This window comes from Chiloscyllium plagiosum, unplaced genomic scaffold (genome assembly GCF_037043375.1).
Source record: "Chiloscyllium plagiosum isolate Xiang-an unplaced genomic scaffold, Cpla_swu_hap1 HiC_scaffold_41, whole genome shotgun sequence".
NCBI lineage: Eukaryota > Metazoa > Chordata > Chondrichthyes > Orectolobiformes > Hemiscylliidae > Chiloscyllium > Chiloscyllium plagiosum.
Window position 1 is genome coordinate 21,350,860 of NW_028270179.1, and position 16,123 is coordinate 21,366,982.

Sequence of the window (16,123 nt, forward strand, 5' to 3'; positions counted from 1 at the left end):
TGAAGACTGAATTTGGCGTTGAACAGAGTCAGCTCGATCAGAAACATCCAGTCAAAGGGGCGCCTCACACCCTTATTTAGAAGAGGCTCCGTGCACCGAGCACCTGCAGTGATGGATGTCGAAGAATCATCCTGCTATCAACATGACTCGTTTGGTACAACCGATCAGCCTGTATCTTCACCCACCGTGATCTGTTACATTCACGCGCAGATATATGTTCAGACAGCATGCAAGTATGCAAACGCTTCAATGAATGCTTACCACTTTGGGAAGTTCGAGGTTTTGTTTCCGCTGATGTGAAACCACTATCATCGGCCCCCTCACTGAACAACTGCAGGCCTCACAGGAGGTTAAGTACAGCATAATCAAAGATGGAACGAATCACAGGGGATCCCATAATGTAAACGCAGAGCAGACAAATTCGCCAAAAGACGGGCTTCTGTCGGAGTTTTCTAGTGGACACCCAGATGTAAGCAGCCAATGCTGTCAGTCTAAGTCAGTAAAACATAGAGGACATTAGGCAAGTACAACGCCGTGATGATTCCTTAAAAACAAATTATGGGATGAGTTTATCCAGATGCCGCTGCCAGATGGAAGTGTTCCCTACACGTCGGTGACAGGTTATTTCTAAAATCATGATTGTTTGTCGCCTCGACTGAAAACAAGGACCAAATTATATATAAATATCATTATAGGCACGTGCACAAGGGAAGAAAGGCCACTACAAAACAATTAAAATCTGTGTGTTGGTGACCCGAGTTGCGTCGAGATGCAGCACATAATAAAGGGAACTGTTTTGTCTCTGCCGAAAACAATACAGACAATTACACGCGAAGGGAAGAACTAAGAAGTGGAAGGGCCCCGGCCAATACTTTAAAGTCACTTCAAAGTTCCCCTGCTAACGTGTGGCAATGGACATATCTGCATTCTGATCATCGTAGGTACTTTCACAAAATGGGTCGATGCTTTCCTTGTTATTTAAATACAACCAAAGCAACAGCATATATCATAACAGAGCAGGATGGGGTCCTCCCCGCAGTAACAAGTCAGACCGATGAATCCGTTTCAAAGACTGAGTCATGTAAAGTGTAATAACTATGCTTTGTATCAAGCAGAAATTCCACATTGTATACTAAACAATTTAGTGGGATCTTCGCTGTCCACTACTAAACGCAGATGGACGGCCGAGACTGTTATCAAATCTGGTTCCATGGCACTGGATAGTGTGCTCCGTCTTCGGTTCAATTGCATTCTGTCCAAGTGTACTATTACGGATGCACTCAACAAACCTGTCCAAAAGGCTGCCCGGACTGCGCTGGTTCGAACAGTCATTCTGAGATTAAAATCCCCCGATAATTGCCATGTACTTTTTACAGGCATTATTTGTTTATTTATTGCCACCACAATGTGATGTTATTATTTGGTGTTCTTTTGACTACGCGTAAAATTGAATTTTTTCGTCTTTGTATTTTGTAATTTCCACCCAAGTGGATTCCAACTTATTATGATATCGTTCTTGAATATCAGAGCGACACCACTTCCCTCACTTTCCTGTGTGTCCTTCCAAATATGCTGAACGTCTGGAGATGCAACTCTCCATCGTGACCATCCTGTAACCATCTCTCCGTAATGGTTACTAAATTATTTTCATTCGTGATGAGTTGTGCTGTTAACTCATTGATCTTTTTACGAATTCAGGTAAAGTGCCTAATGGCAGTATTCATATCCTCATGATTTCCAATATATCTCATTATATTTCCTGAGTTATCCATTCCTTTTTACTTCTTTCATACTCTGAATTGTACTTGAACCCTCCTGCATACATGCTAACCAGCTGCTTATCTTTTTTTACAGTCATACTTCCTGTCGTTTTCCCTTTCCCTCGCCCCTCTCCAAGTCCCTTCTTCAAAGTACGCATGAGCATCCTATTTATACTTCCGTACGATCACGGGCTCCAGATCGGTTCAGATGTAGACTTTTCCATCAGTACAAATCGCCCCTGGTTCCAAAACAGATGCCAATGCCCTTGAAATTGAATCCTTGACATTAGACACCTGGACTTGATATGCCGATGGTCACTTTTCTGTAATACCTAACATGTTTTAACTATGTGGCTGTATTTGTCTCAGCAACTTGGAAGTCGCCTTTTTTTGCACAAATATAACTTGGATTAAATCCCACTTGGAGTACTTCGGTCAGATGTGATCAGCACACCTTGGGAAGCATATATTGAACTTGGACAAAGTACGATCTTCTCTTCTGTGTATGTCAACAACACGCAACGAACTGTTCAATTCATTAATTCCGTTAGCTAGTGCATACACTTGTCAAACTGAACATTGCAAGGGCGCACCTGGATAATTTTTTAACGCTAGAAGTATCCAGAGCCTTGGGAAGGAATGTAGCATAACTTAACGACACTATTTCTTGGACTTCAAGACTGATGTTATTCAGAAGATTACAGAAAATATGACCTGCTTTGTGGAGAAGTTCGAAAGCTGTGGTGTCATCTGATCGAAATCATCAATCAAATGGAACATTTAAAGAGATGGCATATCCACACGTTGGGGGCTCTACAATCGAGGATATGATCTGTGATTCATGCGGAGACTGGGCGAGATGTTCGGAAGAGCTGCTACGCGCAAGGAGTTCAAAATGTTTGGAACACTCTGGCACAAATGGCAGAGGTTGCTGCATCAATTACTCATTTCAAATCTGCACGAATGATTTTTTTGTATAACGCTAAGTTTTAAGGGGTATAAGCTAAAGACATTTGCCTATGAACAATGAATTTTGGGCAAAACGCTGCAGAAATGTTTTATGTATAAGAACATAGAGTCAGAGAGTCATAGAGATGTACAGCATGGAAACAGACCCTTTGGTCCAACCCGTCCATGTCGACGAGCTGTCCCTACTCAATCTTGTTCCGCCTGCAACCTGCCAGCAATCGGCCCATATCCATCCAAGCCCGCTTATTGATATAAACATCCAAAATATTGCATCCTCTGTGAAAAAATTGCCCCTTTAGGTCTCTTCTATATCTTTCCCCCCCTCATCGTAAAACTATGCACTCTTGTTCTGGACTACCCAACTCCCTAGGAAAATAATTTGCTTATTTATCCTAACCATGCCTCAAATAATTTTGTGAACCTCTATAAGGTCACCCATCAGCTTCGACGCTCCAGTGAAAATAGCCCCAGCCTTTTCAGATTCTCCCATTAGCTCAAATCCTCCAACCCTGGCAAAATCCTTGTAAATCTTTTCTGAACCATTCCAAGTTTCACAACATCATTCCGATAGTAAGCAGACCAAAATTGCACGCAATGTTCCAACACTTGGCTAACCAATGTCCTTTCCAGTCCCAACATGACATTCTAACTCCTGTATTCAATGCTCTGACCAATAAACGAAAGCATAACAAACGCCTTCTTCACTATCCTATCTAGCTGCGACCCCACTTTCAAGGAGCCACGAACCTGCACTCCAAATTTCTTTGTTCAGCAACACTCCCTCGGACCTTACTATTAAGTGTATAAGTCATGCGAAGATTTGCTACACCAAAATGCAGCACCTCGCATTTATCTGAATTAAATTCCATCTGCCACTTCTCTGCCCATTGGCCCATCTGGTCAAGAACCTGTTCTAATCTGAGGTAACTATCTTCGCTGACCACTACTCCTCCGATTTTGGTATCATCTGCAAACTTACTAACTGTACCTCTTATGATCGCATCCAAATCCTTTATGTAAATGTCAAAAAAGTAGAGGGCCCAGCATCGATTCTTGTGGCACTCCGCTGGTCGCAGGCCTCCAATCCCGAAAACCTACCCTCCACCACCACCATCTATCTTCCTCCTTCAAGCCAGTTCTGTATCCAAATGGCTAGTTCTCGCTGTCGTCCGTGAGATCTAACCTTGTTAACCAATCTCGCACGGGATACGTTGTTGAACGCCTCACTGAAATCCATATAGATCACGTCTACCACTCTGCCCTCATCATTCCTCTTTGTGACTTCCTCAAAAAAAAAACTCAATCACGTTTGTGAGACAGGATTTCCTACACAGAAAGTCATGTTGACTCTCCCTAAGCAGTCCTTACCTTGCCAAAAACATGTTCATCCTTCCCCTTAGAATTCCCTCCAACTACTTGCCCACCACCGACGTCAGGCTCACTTGTCTACATTTCCCTGGCTTATCCTTATCACCCTTCTTAAACAGTGGCACCACGTTAGCAAACCGCCAGGCTTCCGGCACCTCACTTGTGACAATCGATGATACAAACATCTCAGCAAAGGCCCAGCAATCACTAATCTAACTTGCCACCCAGTTCTCGGGTACACCTGATTAGGTCTTGGGGAACTATCCACCTCTATGCGTTTCAAGACATCCAGCACTTCTTCCTCTGTAATCTGGACATTTTGCACGGTGTCAAAATCTATGTCCCTACAGTCGATATCTTCCATATCCTTTTCATCAGTAAACACATAAGCAAGATACTCGTTTAGTATCTCCCCCATTTTCTGCGGTTCCACACAGAATCCGCCTTGCTGATCTTTGTAGTATCCTATTTTCTCCCTAGTTACCCTTTCGTCTTTAACATATTTGTAAAAACACTTTCGGATCTCCTTACTTCTATTTGCCAAACCCAAATCATGTCTCCTTTTGGCCGTCCTGATGTCCATCCTCAATATGCTCCTCATTCCTTTATACTCTTCTAACGATTCACTCGTTCTAAACTCTCATTACCTTACACATGCTTCTTTCTTTTTTCTGAACCCAACCCTCAATTTCTCTAGTCATACACCATTCTCTATCCCTACCAGCCTTTCCTTTCACAGAAGAGAAACATACATTCTCTGGATTCTCGCTATCTAATTATTGAAGACTTCCCATTTTCCAGCCGTCCCTTTACCTGCGAAGATCTACCCCAAATCAGCTTGTCATCTCTGATGACAAGAACTTCATTTTAACTTGACGATCCGAAATCCCTCTGTTTAATTTCGAGACAGGAGGAGACCACTAGTGTACAGACAGGGGAACGACACTTTGGAAAAGTTCCAAGAGGTCAATCATGCACCATTGCGGACTGGCAGGAGTGTTAACGAGATGGGAGACTGCTGAAAGACGAGGGAAGACGGAGAGAGTGGACAATAAAGTGACTAATCGAGCACAAGGACATACAATTTGAGGTTATGAACGTTCATAGGACGTTTACATGCGCAAAGTATATTCTAAATTTGGAAGGTTTCGATAGGAGGGCGAGTTGATCGGAAAGGTTGTGGCTGCAGACAATATTATTAATCATTTTGTCTAATGATTGTCTAAAAACCAACATATTTTATCCATATCTACATTTAATTGTTGTGTCCATCAACATTTAATAACCAAATTACTGTCCAAGCTTTCACAACAAGAGAGCCGACTGCAATTTTATAATGGAAAACAATGTGGAAAAATAGGATGAGATGCAATTTGATTGGAGGAACAGGGACATAGACTATGTTCTAAATTAGAAACAACGTCAGAGTTTTTACGCGCTGATAGTCTTTGAGCCCTGGTTCTGGATTTGCTTCAGGTTGGTTTGCAATTTCACTTGGAGGGTAGGAAGAAAAATGAAATGTCAACATTCATTTTGAGTGTGCTAGAATTAAAGTCCGTGGATATACTGCTAATGTTGTTTCAGGCTCCAATCCGACCAGATTTGGAATATCGTGTGTCAATTAATCTAAATCATCGTTGGAAGTCAGGGTATACAATGGAAACCAGAGGCAGGTACTAATTTTGCCTTTTGATTCTATGAGTTATCAGACTGAAGGGATATATCACCAAATTTTTGAATTGTCCTCTGAACCTATTCTGTGTCACGACGTAGATTCCAGTGTTTGTGCAGCAACTCAGGAGCTGTAGAATAAATCCTAATTCTTGGACATACGCAGGCACATAAATAAAATAGCCCAGATTATCCATTCGTTCAAGCATTGCATACACGGTAAACACTGCCCACAGCAGGATGAAGTTGCCTGAAATCAGAAACAGAAGAACAATTGATTTTCTTCGGTTCTCCATCTCCGTGTCTCTGGGACCCTCCCCATTGTTGTGAGCCCGGAGTCTCCTGCGGGCTCTGCTGCTCACTACAATATGTCTGACGGTAAAAATGTTGAGCTGCAGAATCAGAACGAATGGGAGACAGGGTGAGAGAATGTAGTGAACAATTTCAATTATGGCCCATAACTCTAAGTTGTCATCACTCAATTCTATACCACAAAACATAGGATGATTAGATAAACCATAATTACTGTTATACATAAAATACCAGCTGATATTATTTAAACAGCTCAGCCCAGTCACTGTTCCGAGAACCACCGCCGCTGTTTTCTCATTACAATATTTAGTTTTGAAAGTGTGACAACGAATGGCTACCAAGCGGTCGAAGGTGAATGTGACTGTGAACCAGGCAGAGCAATCGGATGCTGCATAAAGCAGGACAGCATGAATGTTGCACACATCTATATCCTTCAGGAAAGTGAAGACTTCTGGATAAACAATTGGAATATGTCTCAATATCAGGTCAAGGATGACCACCAATAAATCGGCGACTGCCATGGCCATCAGATAGAGAGTGACACATCTGGAGAGTCCACACTTCCCACGGAACAGGATCACAATTGTCACTGTATTAACTGTGGAAAAGGAAACTACGATATAACACTTAACGATTGATGAGGGAAAAAAACTGCAATATTCAATTTTCACTTCATACATAAGTGGTGCACAGTCATGACTGTGTTTTCCATTCAGAAGCCATAATCCTCAAACAGTACCTTCCAAATTCGCATTCTCTACTCTGACGTAGCTAATTATTGTATACATAGTTGCAGGAGAAAGTGATGGAACGTGTGGTGATGGAGATGCACAGCCAGTCTGGAAGCATCCGAGGAGCAGGAGAGTCGACATTTCGAGCATAAACTCTTCATCAGCAATGAGGGAGTAGCCCAATGGGCTGAGAGATCAATGGAAGGGGATGGACTGTGGGGAAAGTAGCGGGGGATGGGATAGGTAGATGGATATGAGGTATTATGGTGATATGTCAGAAAGGAGGTTGAACGGAATTGGTAGGAAGCAAGATGGACATTTTGGACAGTCCAGAGTTTGGTGTCGAGTCAGAATATTGGGTCTGGAATAAATTGGAAAGATGGATGATGGCGATTAATGAAACGCGTGAAATATACATTTAGCCTGTATGGTTGCAGGGACCAAAGGTGGACGATGTGGCAGTATTCGCCCACGTGTTGGGTGGCTAGATGTTTAGTGTGGAGGAGGCCCAGGATGTGCATGGCCTCGGCGGAGTTGGAGTGGGATTTAAAGTGTTTGGCTACAGGGCAATAGGGTTTTTAGTGCATGTGTCTCAGAGATGATCTCTAAGACATTCTGCAAGTAAGCGTTCTGTCTGCTTCAGTTGGAGGAGAGCACATCGACAGCAACGGACACAGTATATGATATGTGTGAAAGTCAAGTTAAATTTCTGTTGGTTGTGGAAGGATCCTTCGGGACCTTGGACTGTGGTGAGTATGGAGGTGTGGGAGGAAGTTTTGTACTTTGTCCGGTGGCAAGGCATGATGCTGGGAAAGGATGGTCGGTTGGTGGGGGTCTTGGATCGAACGAAGGAGTCCTGGAGTTAATGGCCCCTGTGGCGCGCAAGTCCGGATGGGGCGAGAAATATATTTCTGGTGATGAGGTCTGTTTGAAGGTAGTCGAAATGATCGAGGATGACGCGTTGTATTTGCTGGTTGTTGGGACAGAAGGTGAGGACCGGGGGGCTCTGTGCTTGCTGTGATTGAGTGGGCGAGCTGATCCAGTTGAATTTGTGGTCAGGCAATAAATTGGTATTAAAATTCATGAACTTTTAAAACTCCTGGTGGGAGCACGATGTGGCGTTGATACAGAGGAAATGGCTGGAAATGGTGCCGGTGCAGCTGTGGAAAACACACTGTTCCCTGTACTTGAGGAAGAGGCAGGCACAGCCGAGAACGATGCTGTTGCCTTTGGCTACCAATCAAGCCAGCAGACAAAGCGGGCACAATGATAAAATGGCGCACTAATCTCCACATAGCTGAAAACAGGCACCAACTCACGGACACCTTTTCCAACGGCCCACTCAATCATGAGCTCACCTGCCACTAAGAACCTCTCATGTATTAGCCTCAAAACTCATAGTCCGGGGACAACGCACTGCCCGGTTCTATCTCCAACCCAAAATTCACAAACCTGAATGCTCTGGTTGACCTAATGTCTCATCCAGCTCCTTTCCCAAAGAAAATACCCCAGCATACCTTGGCATCATTCTGTCCAGCTTGATCTAGGATCTCCCCATGTATGTTTGGGATGCCACCGCCTCCATGACTTCCGTTTCTCTGGCTCGCAAACTTCATCTTCAGACATTCTTCTCTCAAGACGAAGGCCTCCAGGCCCACCATTTCGTCGTGAAACGATTACCTAAATCGCATACTTCCACTGAAACGTTCGTCTGATTGGTGGAACTGGACCTCATCCTCAAAAAAATCTCCTTTCAATTCTTCCACTTCCTCGAGGGAAAAGGAGTAACCATGGGCATCCGCAGAAGCCCCAGCTGTACATGCAACGTTCTCTGGTACGTGGAACAGTTCATCTGCCATAGCGAAACTGACACCAATCTCCTCCATTTCCTCCGCTTCATCAATGACTCGATGGGCGCCAGCTCATGCTCCTGCGAGCAGCACGAACAGCTCATCACTTTCACCAGTACCTTGTACCCTGACTTCAAATTCATCTGGACCGTCTCGGGCACCTCTCTCCCCTTCCTGGACCTCTCCATCTTCATTTCCGTTGACAAACGCAAAACAGACATCGACGTCAAGCTCACTGCCTCTCACAGCTACCTGGAGGACACCTCGTCACATCTTGGCATTTGTCAAAACGCTATCCATTCCTTCCAATTCATCGACCGCATCTTGTCCCAGGAGGACTAATTCCACCAAAGAAAATCCCGGATGGCCTTCTTCTTCAATGACTGCAAATTCCCTCCCGCTGTGGATGATGCTCTCAAGTACATCGCCTCCATTTCGCTCACCTCTGCCCTTGAACCCTACCTCTTCAATCGGATCAAGGTCAGAACTCCCCGCTCCTCAACTTGCATCGTACCAATCTCCACATTCAACTAAACATCTTCAGCCATGTCCGCCAGCTGGGATGCATTTCACTTTCCACCACTACCTGCATTCCACAGAGATGATAACCACAGAGACTCCATTGTGAGGGCCACAGCATCCACCACCGCATCGTCCACATCTGGCACCTTTCCTTGACACCACAGAAAGAGGAAAACGTGCGCCTACACCTTCAAGCTCACTGCCGTCCATGGTCCTAACTGATCCTTTCGCAATTGCACAGAGATTTAGCTTTGTTTCCACACACATCATCTGTTCTGTCCGTTGGTTTTGGTATGGCATACTCGACATTGGGGCGACAGGACGAATACTTGCGGAACGTTTCTGAGAACATCTCTCGGAAATAGGGACTAAATAATCCCATCTCCCTGTAGCAGAACACTTTAACTCCACCTCCCAACCGTCAAAAACATGCAAGTCCTGGACCTCCTCTACCGGCAGACTCTAGGCATCCGATGCCTGGAGGAAGAATGCCTCAACTTCCGCCCATGGCACCCTCCAACCAGACAGGATCGATGCGATTTCACAAGTTTCTTCACTTTCCACCCATCCCACTCGCCACCCTATTCCAGAGACAACCTTCCAGAGCCTTATTGAACTGACTTAACTCTCCATTTTTCTTCCCACCAATTTGCTCCAACCTCCTTTCCGAACAATCTCCATCATCGTCCACCTCCATCTAAAAATGGCATTCTCAGTTACCTTCCCCAGCATCACCCATTTATCTCTCAGGCCCCTTGGGCCACCCCCTCATTGGGGATGAACGGCTGATGCTCAAAACTTCAACTCTCCTCCACTTCGCATGCTGCCAGAAAACCTTTGTTTTCCAGCACCACATATTACGACACAGGATACATTCTGACAATGTCTCTGCGTGAGATTATCTGAATATATGAGTGTTTGCCATTTATTGTGCGTGTGTGTTTGTGTGCGAGCTCACGTCTGTGTGTGTGTGTGTGTGTGTGTGTGTGTGTGTGTTTGTATGTGTGCGTGTGTGTGATAAAGAGTTCGAAAAAGAGAGAGAATTTCTCTGTGCATTTGGGAAAGTATCTGAAATGTTTTGTTTGAGTGATAGTTGGTGTATGCAGCTTTGCAAGAGCGAGAATCTGTGAGAGAGTGTGTGCGTGTGTCTATTTGCTTGATACGCTGTCCTCTTATATTAAATACATTGAATCTATTGATGCAGAATTCTGATTCAAATATTCATGGTCTATCAAACAAATATAGCCAACTACTGCAGAGGATTTCAGGTGATCCTTCCCCATTTTCTCGAAGATACTTAGATCCATAGCCACGAGGATCAGAAGCAGAGAATCATTCGAATTCGTGCCGGTAATGACTACGTAGACAGTGTAATGTCGACTGGTCGAACATAGCTTTACAATTCACCACATATACCAAGGGGAGTAAGGACGAATCAACCATCCATCTACGAACAAATGTGGATCAGGAAACAGTTCAGGGCAATAAGTGAAGGGTACAACACGGTTTAGAAATTTGATAAGGACACTGAGCACTTACGGGGGACACTGACAGCCGCAAGTATTGGGTAGTATATCCTCTCAAAATCCTGAATTATAATTTTGATGTAGAGGGCCCCGTTAATCCATGAAAATGCTTCGGAGGATACTTCAAGAATGGATGAATAGAAATCATTGAAATCCATGACGCATTTTCTGCCAATGGGTCGAGGGTTATTCTGTGCAGTTAAGCCAGGAATCCTTTTATGCAGCAAAGAGAGACGTCCCTGAGAGACTTTACTCATTAATTATGGAGTTGACATTAATTCATCATCAACACCCGGGTTCCGTTAATAGGATTGTTTATTCCATGCTCAGTCACTGAGCAGATGACTTCATTTATCCCTAAGAATCCAGCTATCTTTTTTTGTTAAACTGAAATGAGTTTGTCAATCTAAACTCAGAAAATTACAGAGTGTATGAATCACATTTGAGCTCGCAGAACCGAGAGCAATACTCTTGGTCTGTTGGAATACATTGTCATTTGAAATAAATATTTATTTTGTTTTATGCTGTACATTGAAATGGGGGGAAATGATTATTTTTAAACACGAAGGATGTTTCAAAGAATTCCTGCACGTTTGGTAAGTAAGTCACCTCACGCTCATTGCTGACTTCATGCGTGAGAATTGCACCCAACTCCAGTGCCTCGAGAACCAAGTTAGGGAACAGCAGGTGGAGCTGGATGAACGTCGGGTCATTCAGAAGGCGGACGCAGTTATTGTGAGGAGATACAGGGAGTTATTTACTCCATAGCAACGCGACGATGGTAGATAGGTTAACGTCAGGATTAAGGAAGGGAACGATTAGGCAGTGCAGGGATCTTCTGTGGTGATTCTCTGCAACAACTATACCATTTTAGATATTTTTGGGGGAAAGACTAACCAGGCGCAGATAATGTGGAAGAGGTCGCTGGTGCAGTGTCTATCCCTGCTGCTCAGTGGGGAAGGGGAAGAGGAGCAGAGCTTTCGTCATTGGTGAGTCCATAGTAAGGAAAAGAGATAGGAGGTTGTGTGGGAAAGAGAGTAACACACGATTGGTTTGTTGCCTCCCAGGTGTCAACGTTCGTGATGTTGCAAGGCTTAGAAAGTGTGAACGCTGGAAATTCATTTCTACTAGATCTCCCCTCAACCTTCTAAACTCCGATGCATACGATCCCAGCATCCTCAGCCGTCCATCATGCTACGCCTGACATTCCTGGATCATCCGTGTGAAACCCCACTGGAAATTCTCCAGTGCAAGTACGCACTTCCTGAAGTGTAGGGCCCAAAACTCGACATAGTATTCTAAATGCGTCCTAACCAGAGCTTTATAAAGTCTCAGTAGCACATCTCTCCTTTTACATTCCAACTCTCTTGAGAAAAATAACAAATGTATAGAGATCCGAGAAAGTCGACACACACGTTGATGCAGTTTTTTTTTAGAATGCATATAGATTATTAGTTTTTATTAGTAGAGGGATTGAGTTTCAGAACTAGGTCATGCTGCAGCGGTACAAAACCCTTTTGCAGCCGCACTTGGATTATTATGTATAGTTCTGGTCAATGCATTATTGGAAAGATGTAGAAGCTTGGGAACGGTTTCAGGGGAGATTTCCGAGGATGCTGCCTGGTATGGAGAGAAGGTCTTACGAGGAACGTCTGAGGGACTGAAGGCTGTTTTCGTCGGTGAGAAGAACTGAGGAGGACTTGGTAGAGACTTACAAAATGATCAGAGGGTTGGATCGGGTGGACAGCGAGTGTTTTTATTTCCTCAGACAGTGTTGGCTAGCATGAGGGGGCATTGCTTTAAATTGAAGGTTGACAGATATAGGACAGATGGTCCGAGTTAGTTTCTTTACTCCGATAGTAGTGGGATGCACTGCCTTAAAGAGTAGTGGACTCGCCAAATTTAAGGGCATTTAAATTGTCATTGCATTTTCATATCGACGAAAATGGAATGCTGGAGTTTAGATGGGCTTCAGATGGGTTTCAGAGAGTCGGAATAACATTGACGGCCAGAAGGCCTGTACAGTTTCATGTTCAAAGTTCTACGGCATTAAAATAAAAAAAAAAGATTAGATTAGATTAGATTAGATTAGATTACTTACAGTGTGGAAACAGGCCCTTCGGCCCAACAAGTCCACACCAACCCACCGAAGCGTATACCACCCAGACCCATACTCCTACATTTACCCCTTCACCTAACACTACGAGCAATTTAGCATGGCCAATTCACCTAACCTGCACATTTTTGGACTGTGGGAGGAAACCGGAGCACCCGGAAGAAACCCACGCAGACACGGGGAGAATGTGCGAACTCAACACAGAGAGTCGCCTGAGGATCCATGACAATAAAGCCCACTTGATTCGCAAAACATCTACATACATCCACTCTCTCGGCCACCAAGGCTTAGTAGCAGTGTGTACCATCCATAAGACGCACTGTAAAAAATTACCAAAAGTCCTTAGTTAGCGCCTCCAAAATCCACGTTCATTTCCATCGTGAGGCACAAGGGCAGCAGACGGATTTGAGCACTAACCCCTGCACTTTCCCCTCCAAGCCACTTACCATATTGACTTGAAATATACCACCATTTATTCAGTGCCGCTCGATCAAATTGTGGAAGTCCTTCCCTGATAGAATGACTGGTCTACCCTAAGCACATGGACTGCATTATTTCAAGAAAGCTGCTCACTGCCACTTTCTCACTGGGGCAACTATGGAGAGCAATACCTGCTGTCTGACAACGCCTTCCAAATCCCATGAATGAATCGGATGAAGTGCGAGTGAACTATATCGATTTTTCCTTCACTGTCACTCACACAAAATCCCGTACCTGCCTCCCTGCCATTTTATTGCTGGTCTGTCTGCGGTACACGAACTGAGGCAGTTTGAGGATTTCAGCCCGACTCTCCTCAAGGCGTACAACTGGGGATTGGCAAAAAACGGCAGAACGATCAATATCGCAGACCAATATCCTGCAAATGAAAAGTAATGAAGGGTGAGTGAATACAATGGTGCTGTGGTTTCAGACGGACCTGTACGTTGGATGTCCTTCTGCCCTCCCGACTCTGTCTTGCTCTAATCTCGAAAACTAACTGTGAAACTGCAAACTTTATACAAGCATTTAGACATGACTGTAAGAAGCAAGGATCCTGACGATGGCAGAGGAACGTACAATCAGCAAACAGATCACACTAAGGTTCTCTCTCTCTCTATCTATGATGTTTATTTTCTGTTCACATTTAATTCTTATCTCTCTCTCTCTCCCCCTCATCAATCTCTAAGTCACAATTCCTATCTCGACTGCAGCTATTTTTATTCCCTCGCCGTCGTCATTCAATACCTGTTTTAGTCTTTCTCTGACGTTTTATTCAAACACTCTCAATTCATTACTCAATATCAATTTTTTTTCAATTATGTTTCCATGTAGGTCTCCCTTTCACTCATTCTTCTCTCCACCTGTTTTTTAATCTCTCAGGCCTCTTCACCTTCTTTCTCCGTACCTCTTTACTCTCTTTCTCAAGCACAATTCTCTATCTGTTGTGCATTAGACTGCAACGCCTATCTCTTTTTTCTCTCAGCTGTTCATTATTCTCCCTTCTCTATTTCGCTTTCTTACCCCGTTTACCTTCATTCCGCCTTCCTCATTACTTTCTCTTTAACACCTTAACCGTCTGTCTCTTGGTCCTTTATTCCAGTCTCCATCTCCATTTTTTTCTGAAATACTTTTACTTATTGCATTTCTTGTCGCTTCCCATCACTCCTCTTCCTTTCTCAATCTCCATTACCCTTCTCTCTTACTCCCTCATTTCTCACACTATGTTTATTTCTCACTCTGTCTTTTACCTCTTCTTCTGGATGTCTTCACTTTTCTCTTCAGTTCTACTTTGCGATGCAGTGTGTATCTCCAAGTCCAGCAGAATCGAAATCAGCAGCAGGCCTGGCTGGAAATGATGAATGCGGTCTTCACTTTGGCAATAATCCTTCACATCAGTTCCTGATAAATGCATCCACCTGTGGCTATTGACTTACCTTTCAGCCTCCGACTATCAGTGTTCGCCTCCTCAAAATGACACGTTCCGAGGAACAAGAGCACAGCTTTCATTCGCACCTACAAACTTCTGGAATATCTCAATGAGATCGATGCAAAACAGGAGATACATTCAGCGGTTCGGAGACTCTGTAGTGAATAATCTCTGAAATTCTAGGCAAGGAGCAGCACCATCCGCACTTCTCTGTGAGCTCTTGACTTGTTGAAGTGACAGTTCACAAACAGAGAACAGGCGAATTCGCATCACTGTGCAATTGTTAGGCTCAGTACGTTGAACTCAAGTGCCCTGAAAAGAAGTGTTAAAAGCCTACCTACAACACTCCCCTCCCCCCAATCTAGCCACTCTAGGTTCAAGTGCCATCTTGGAATTTAGACTTGTTCTTTTCCACTTGTTACGAGCAGGTTATGATTTCACCAGAGAGTAGGCTCAGTAGAGAAAATTCTCCAGCGTGATACGGTTCTGCAATGCAGAGTGCTGGAGAAGTAGAGAAGGTCGAGTGAGGGCAAGAGCGAGATACATGAGCGGCATGGACAAGACGAGAAAACAGCTGGTCTCCTTATCCGAAAGTTTAAAAGCAAGAGACCACTATTTTAAAGTGAAATGCAGGGGTTCATAGGGGAGTTCAAAAAAACGCTTTCACCAACCGGCTGGTGGTGAGTCTGCAATGCCCTGCCTGGGTTGATAATTGAGAAGGGATGATTCACTACCAGAGAGTGTACTGGATGAGCCACTTGAAACGTTTGAAAATTAATGGCTCTCGGTCAAGTGGGAAAGGGAGTGTGCTGGAGGTCGTATTTTGTTTTGGAAGAACAATGTGCAAAGGGTCTTTGCTGTAATATTATATATTGATCTTTAACCCTCTCAAATGCTATCGTTGCTTTCAGCAACGATTACCATTGGAGCTCTTCCAGTTTCTTTATGGCACAGGGGAAATCCCGGGCAACGGCAGCAGTACTCGACTCCTGCCACGGTTTTGCGTGTGTCCAGTATTCATTGAGACGTGCTCCCTTCAGGAGTCTGTGGCACAGTGTTAACGTTGCATCTCCCAGCGGTCCAGGCAGACACTTTGGGTACAAAAATCGTATAAAATCTCAGGCAGGCACGAAGTTAGAGCAGAAGGAGTAGGTACAGAATCAGGTCATTAGCCCACTGGGTATTCTCCACCATTCGATTGATTAGCGTCATATTTGAATTTTAAGCAATACGGAAATAAAAGCTGCACAAACCTGTTCAACGTGGGTCTTTTTAAAATAAAGTCCATCTGGCTCACGTCAGGGAATGAAGTCTGCAGTCATCACGCATTTTGGGCCACACATGACTGCAGTACCACAGTAGGGATCGACTTTGAACTGCCCAATCTGAGCA

At 44.2% G+C, this 16,123-nt stretch overlaps 1 protein-coding gene across 1 annotated transcript; it reads right to left on the reverse strand.

The window, feature by feature from the left end:
• Nucleotides 1-5,773: 5,773 nt before the first annotated feature.
• On the reverse strand, nt 5,774-14,716 carry LOC148138178 (putative G protein-coupled receptor 139). Its single transcript, XM_087981869.1, has 4 exons — nt 14,553-14,716; nt 13,540-13,681; nt 10,723-10,900; nt 5,774-6,678 (listed from the first exon to the last, which is right to left on the reverse strand). The coding sequence occupies exons 1-4, from the start codon at nt 14,714-14,716 to the stop codon at nt 5,774-5,776; spliced, it is 1,389 nt and encodes a 462-aa protein (XP_087837995.1).
• Nucleotides 14,717-16,123: the final 1,407 nt, after the last annotated feature.

What these genes read in the sequence shown, in the direction of transcription:
- LOC148138178 (XM_087981869.1), bottom strand. Translation starts at nt 14,716, where the DNA reads ATGCATTTATCAGGAACTGATGTGAAGGATTATTGCCAAAGTGAAGAC. An exon ending in GAAGACATCCAGAAGAAGAG is followed by an intron (nt 13,682 to 14,552) that starts GTAAAAGACAGA and finishes TTTCATTTGCAG; the next exon opens with GATATTGGTCTGCGATATTG. An exon ending in ATAAAATGGCAGGGAGGCAG is followed by an intron (nt 10,901 to 13,539) that starts GTACGGGATTTT and finishes TTAACTGCACAG; the next exon opens with AATAACCCTCGACCCATTGG.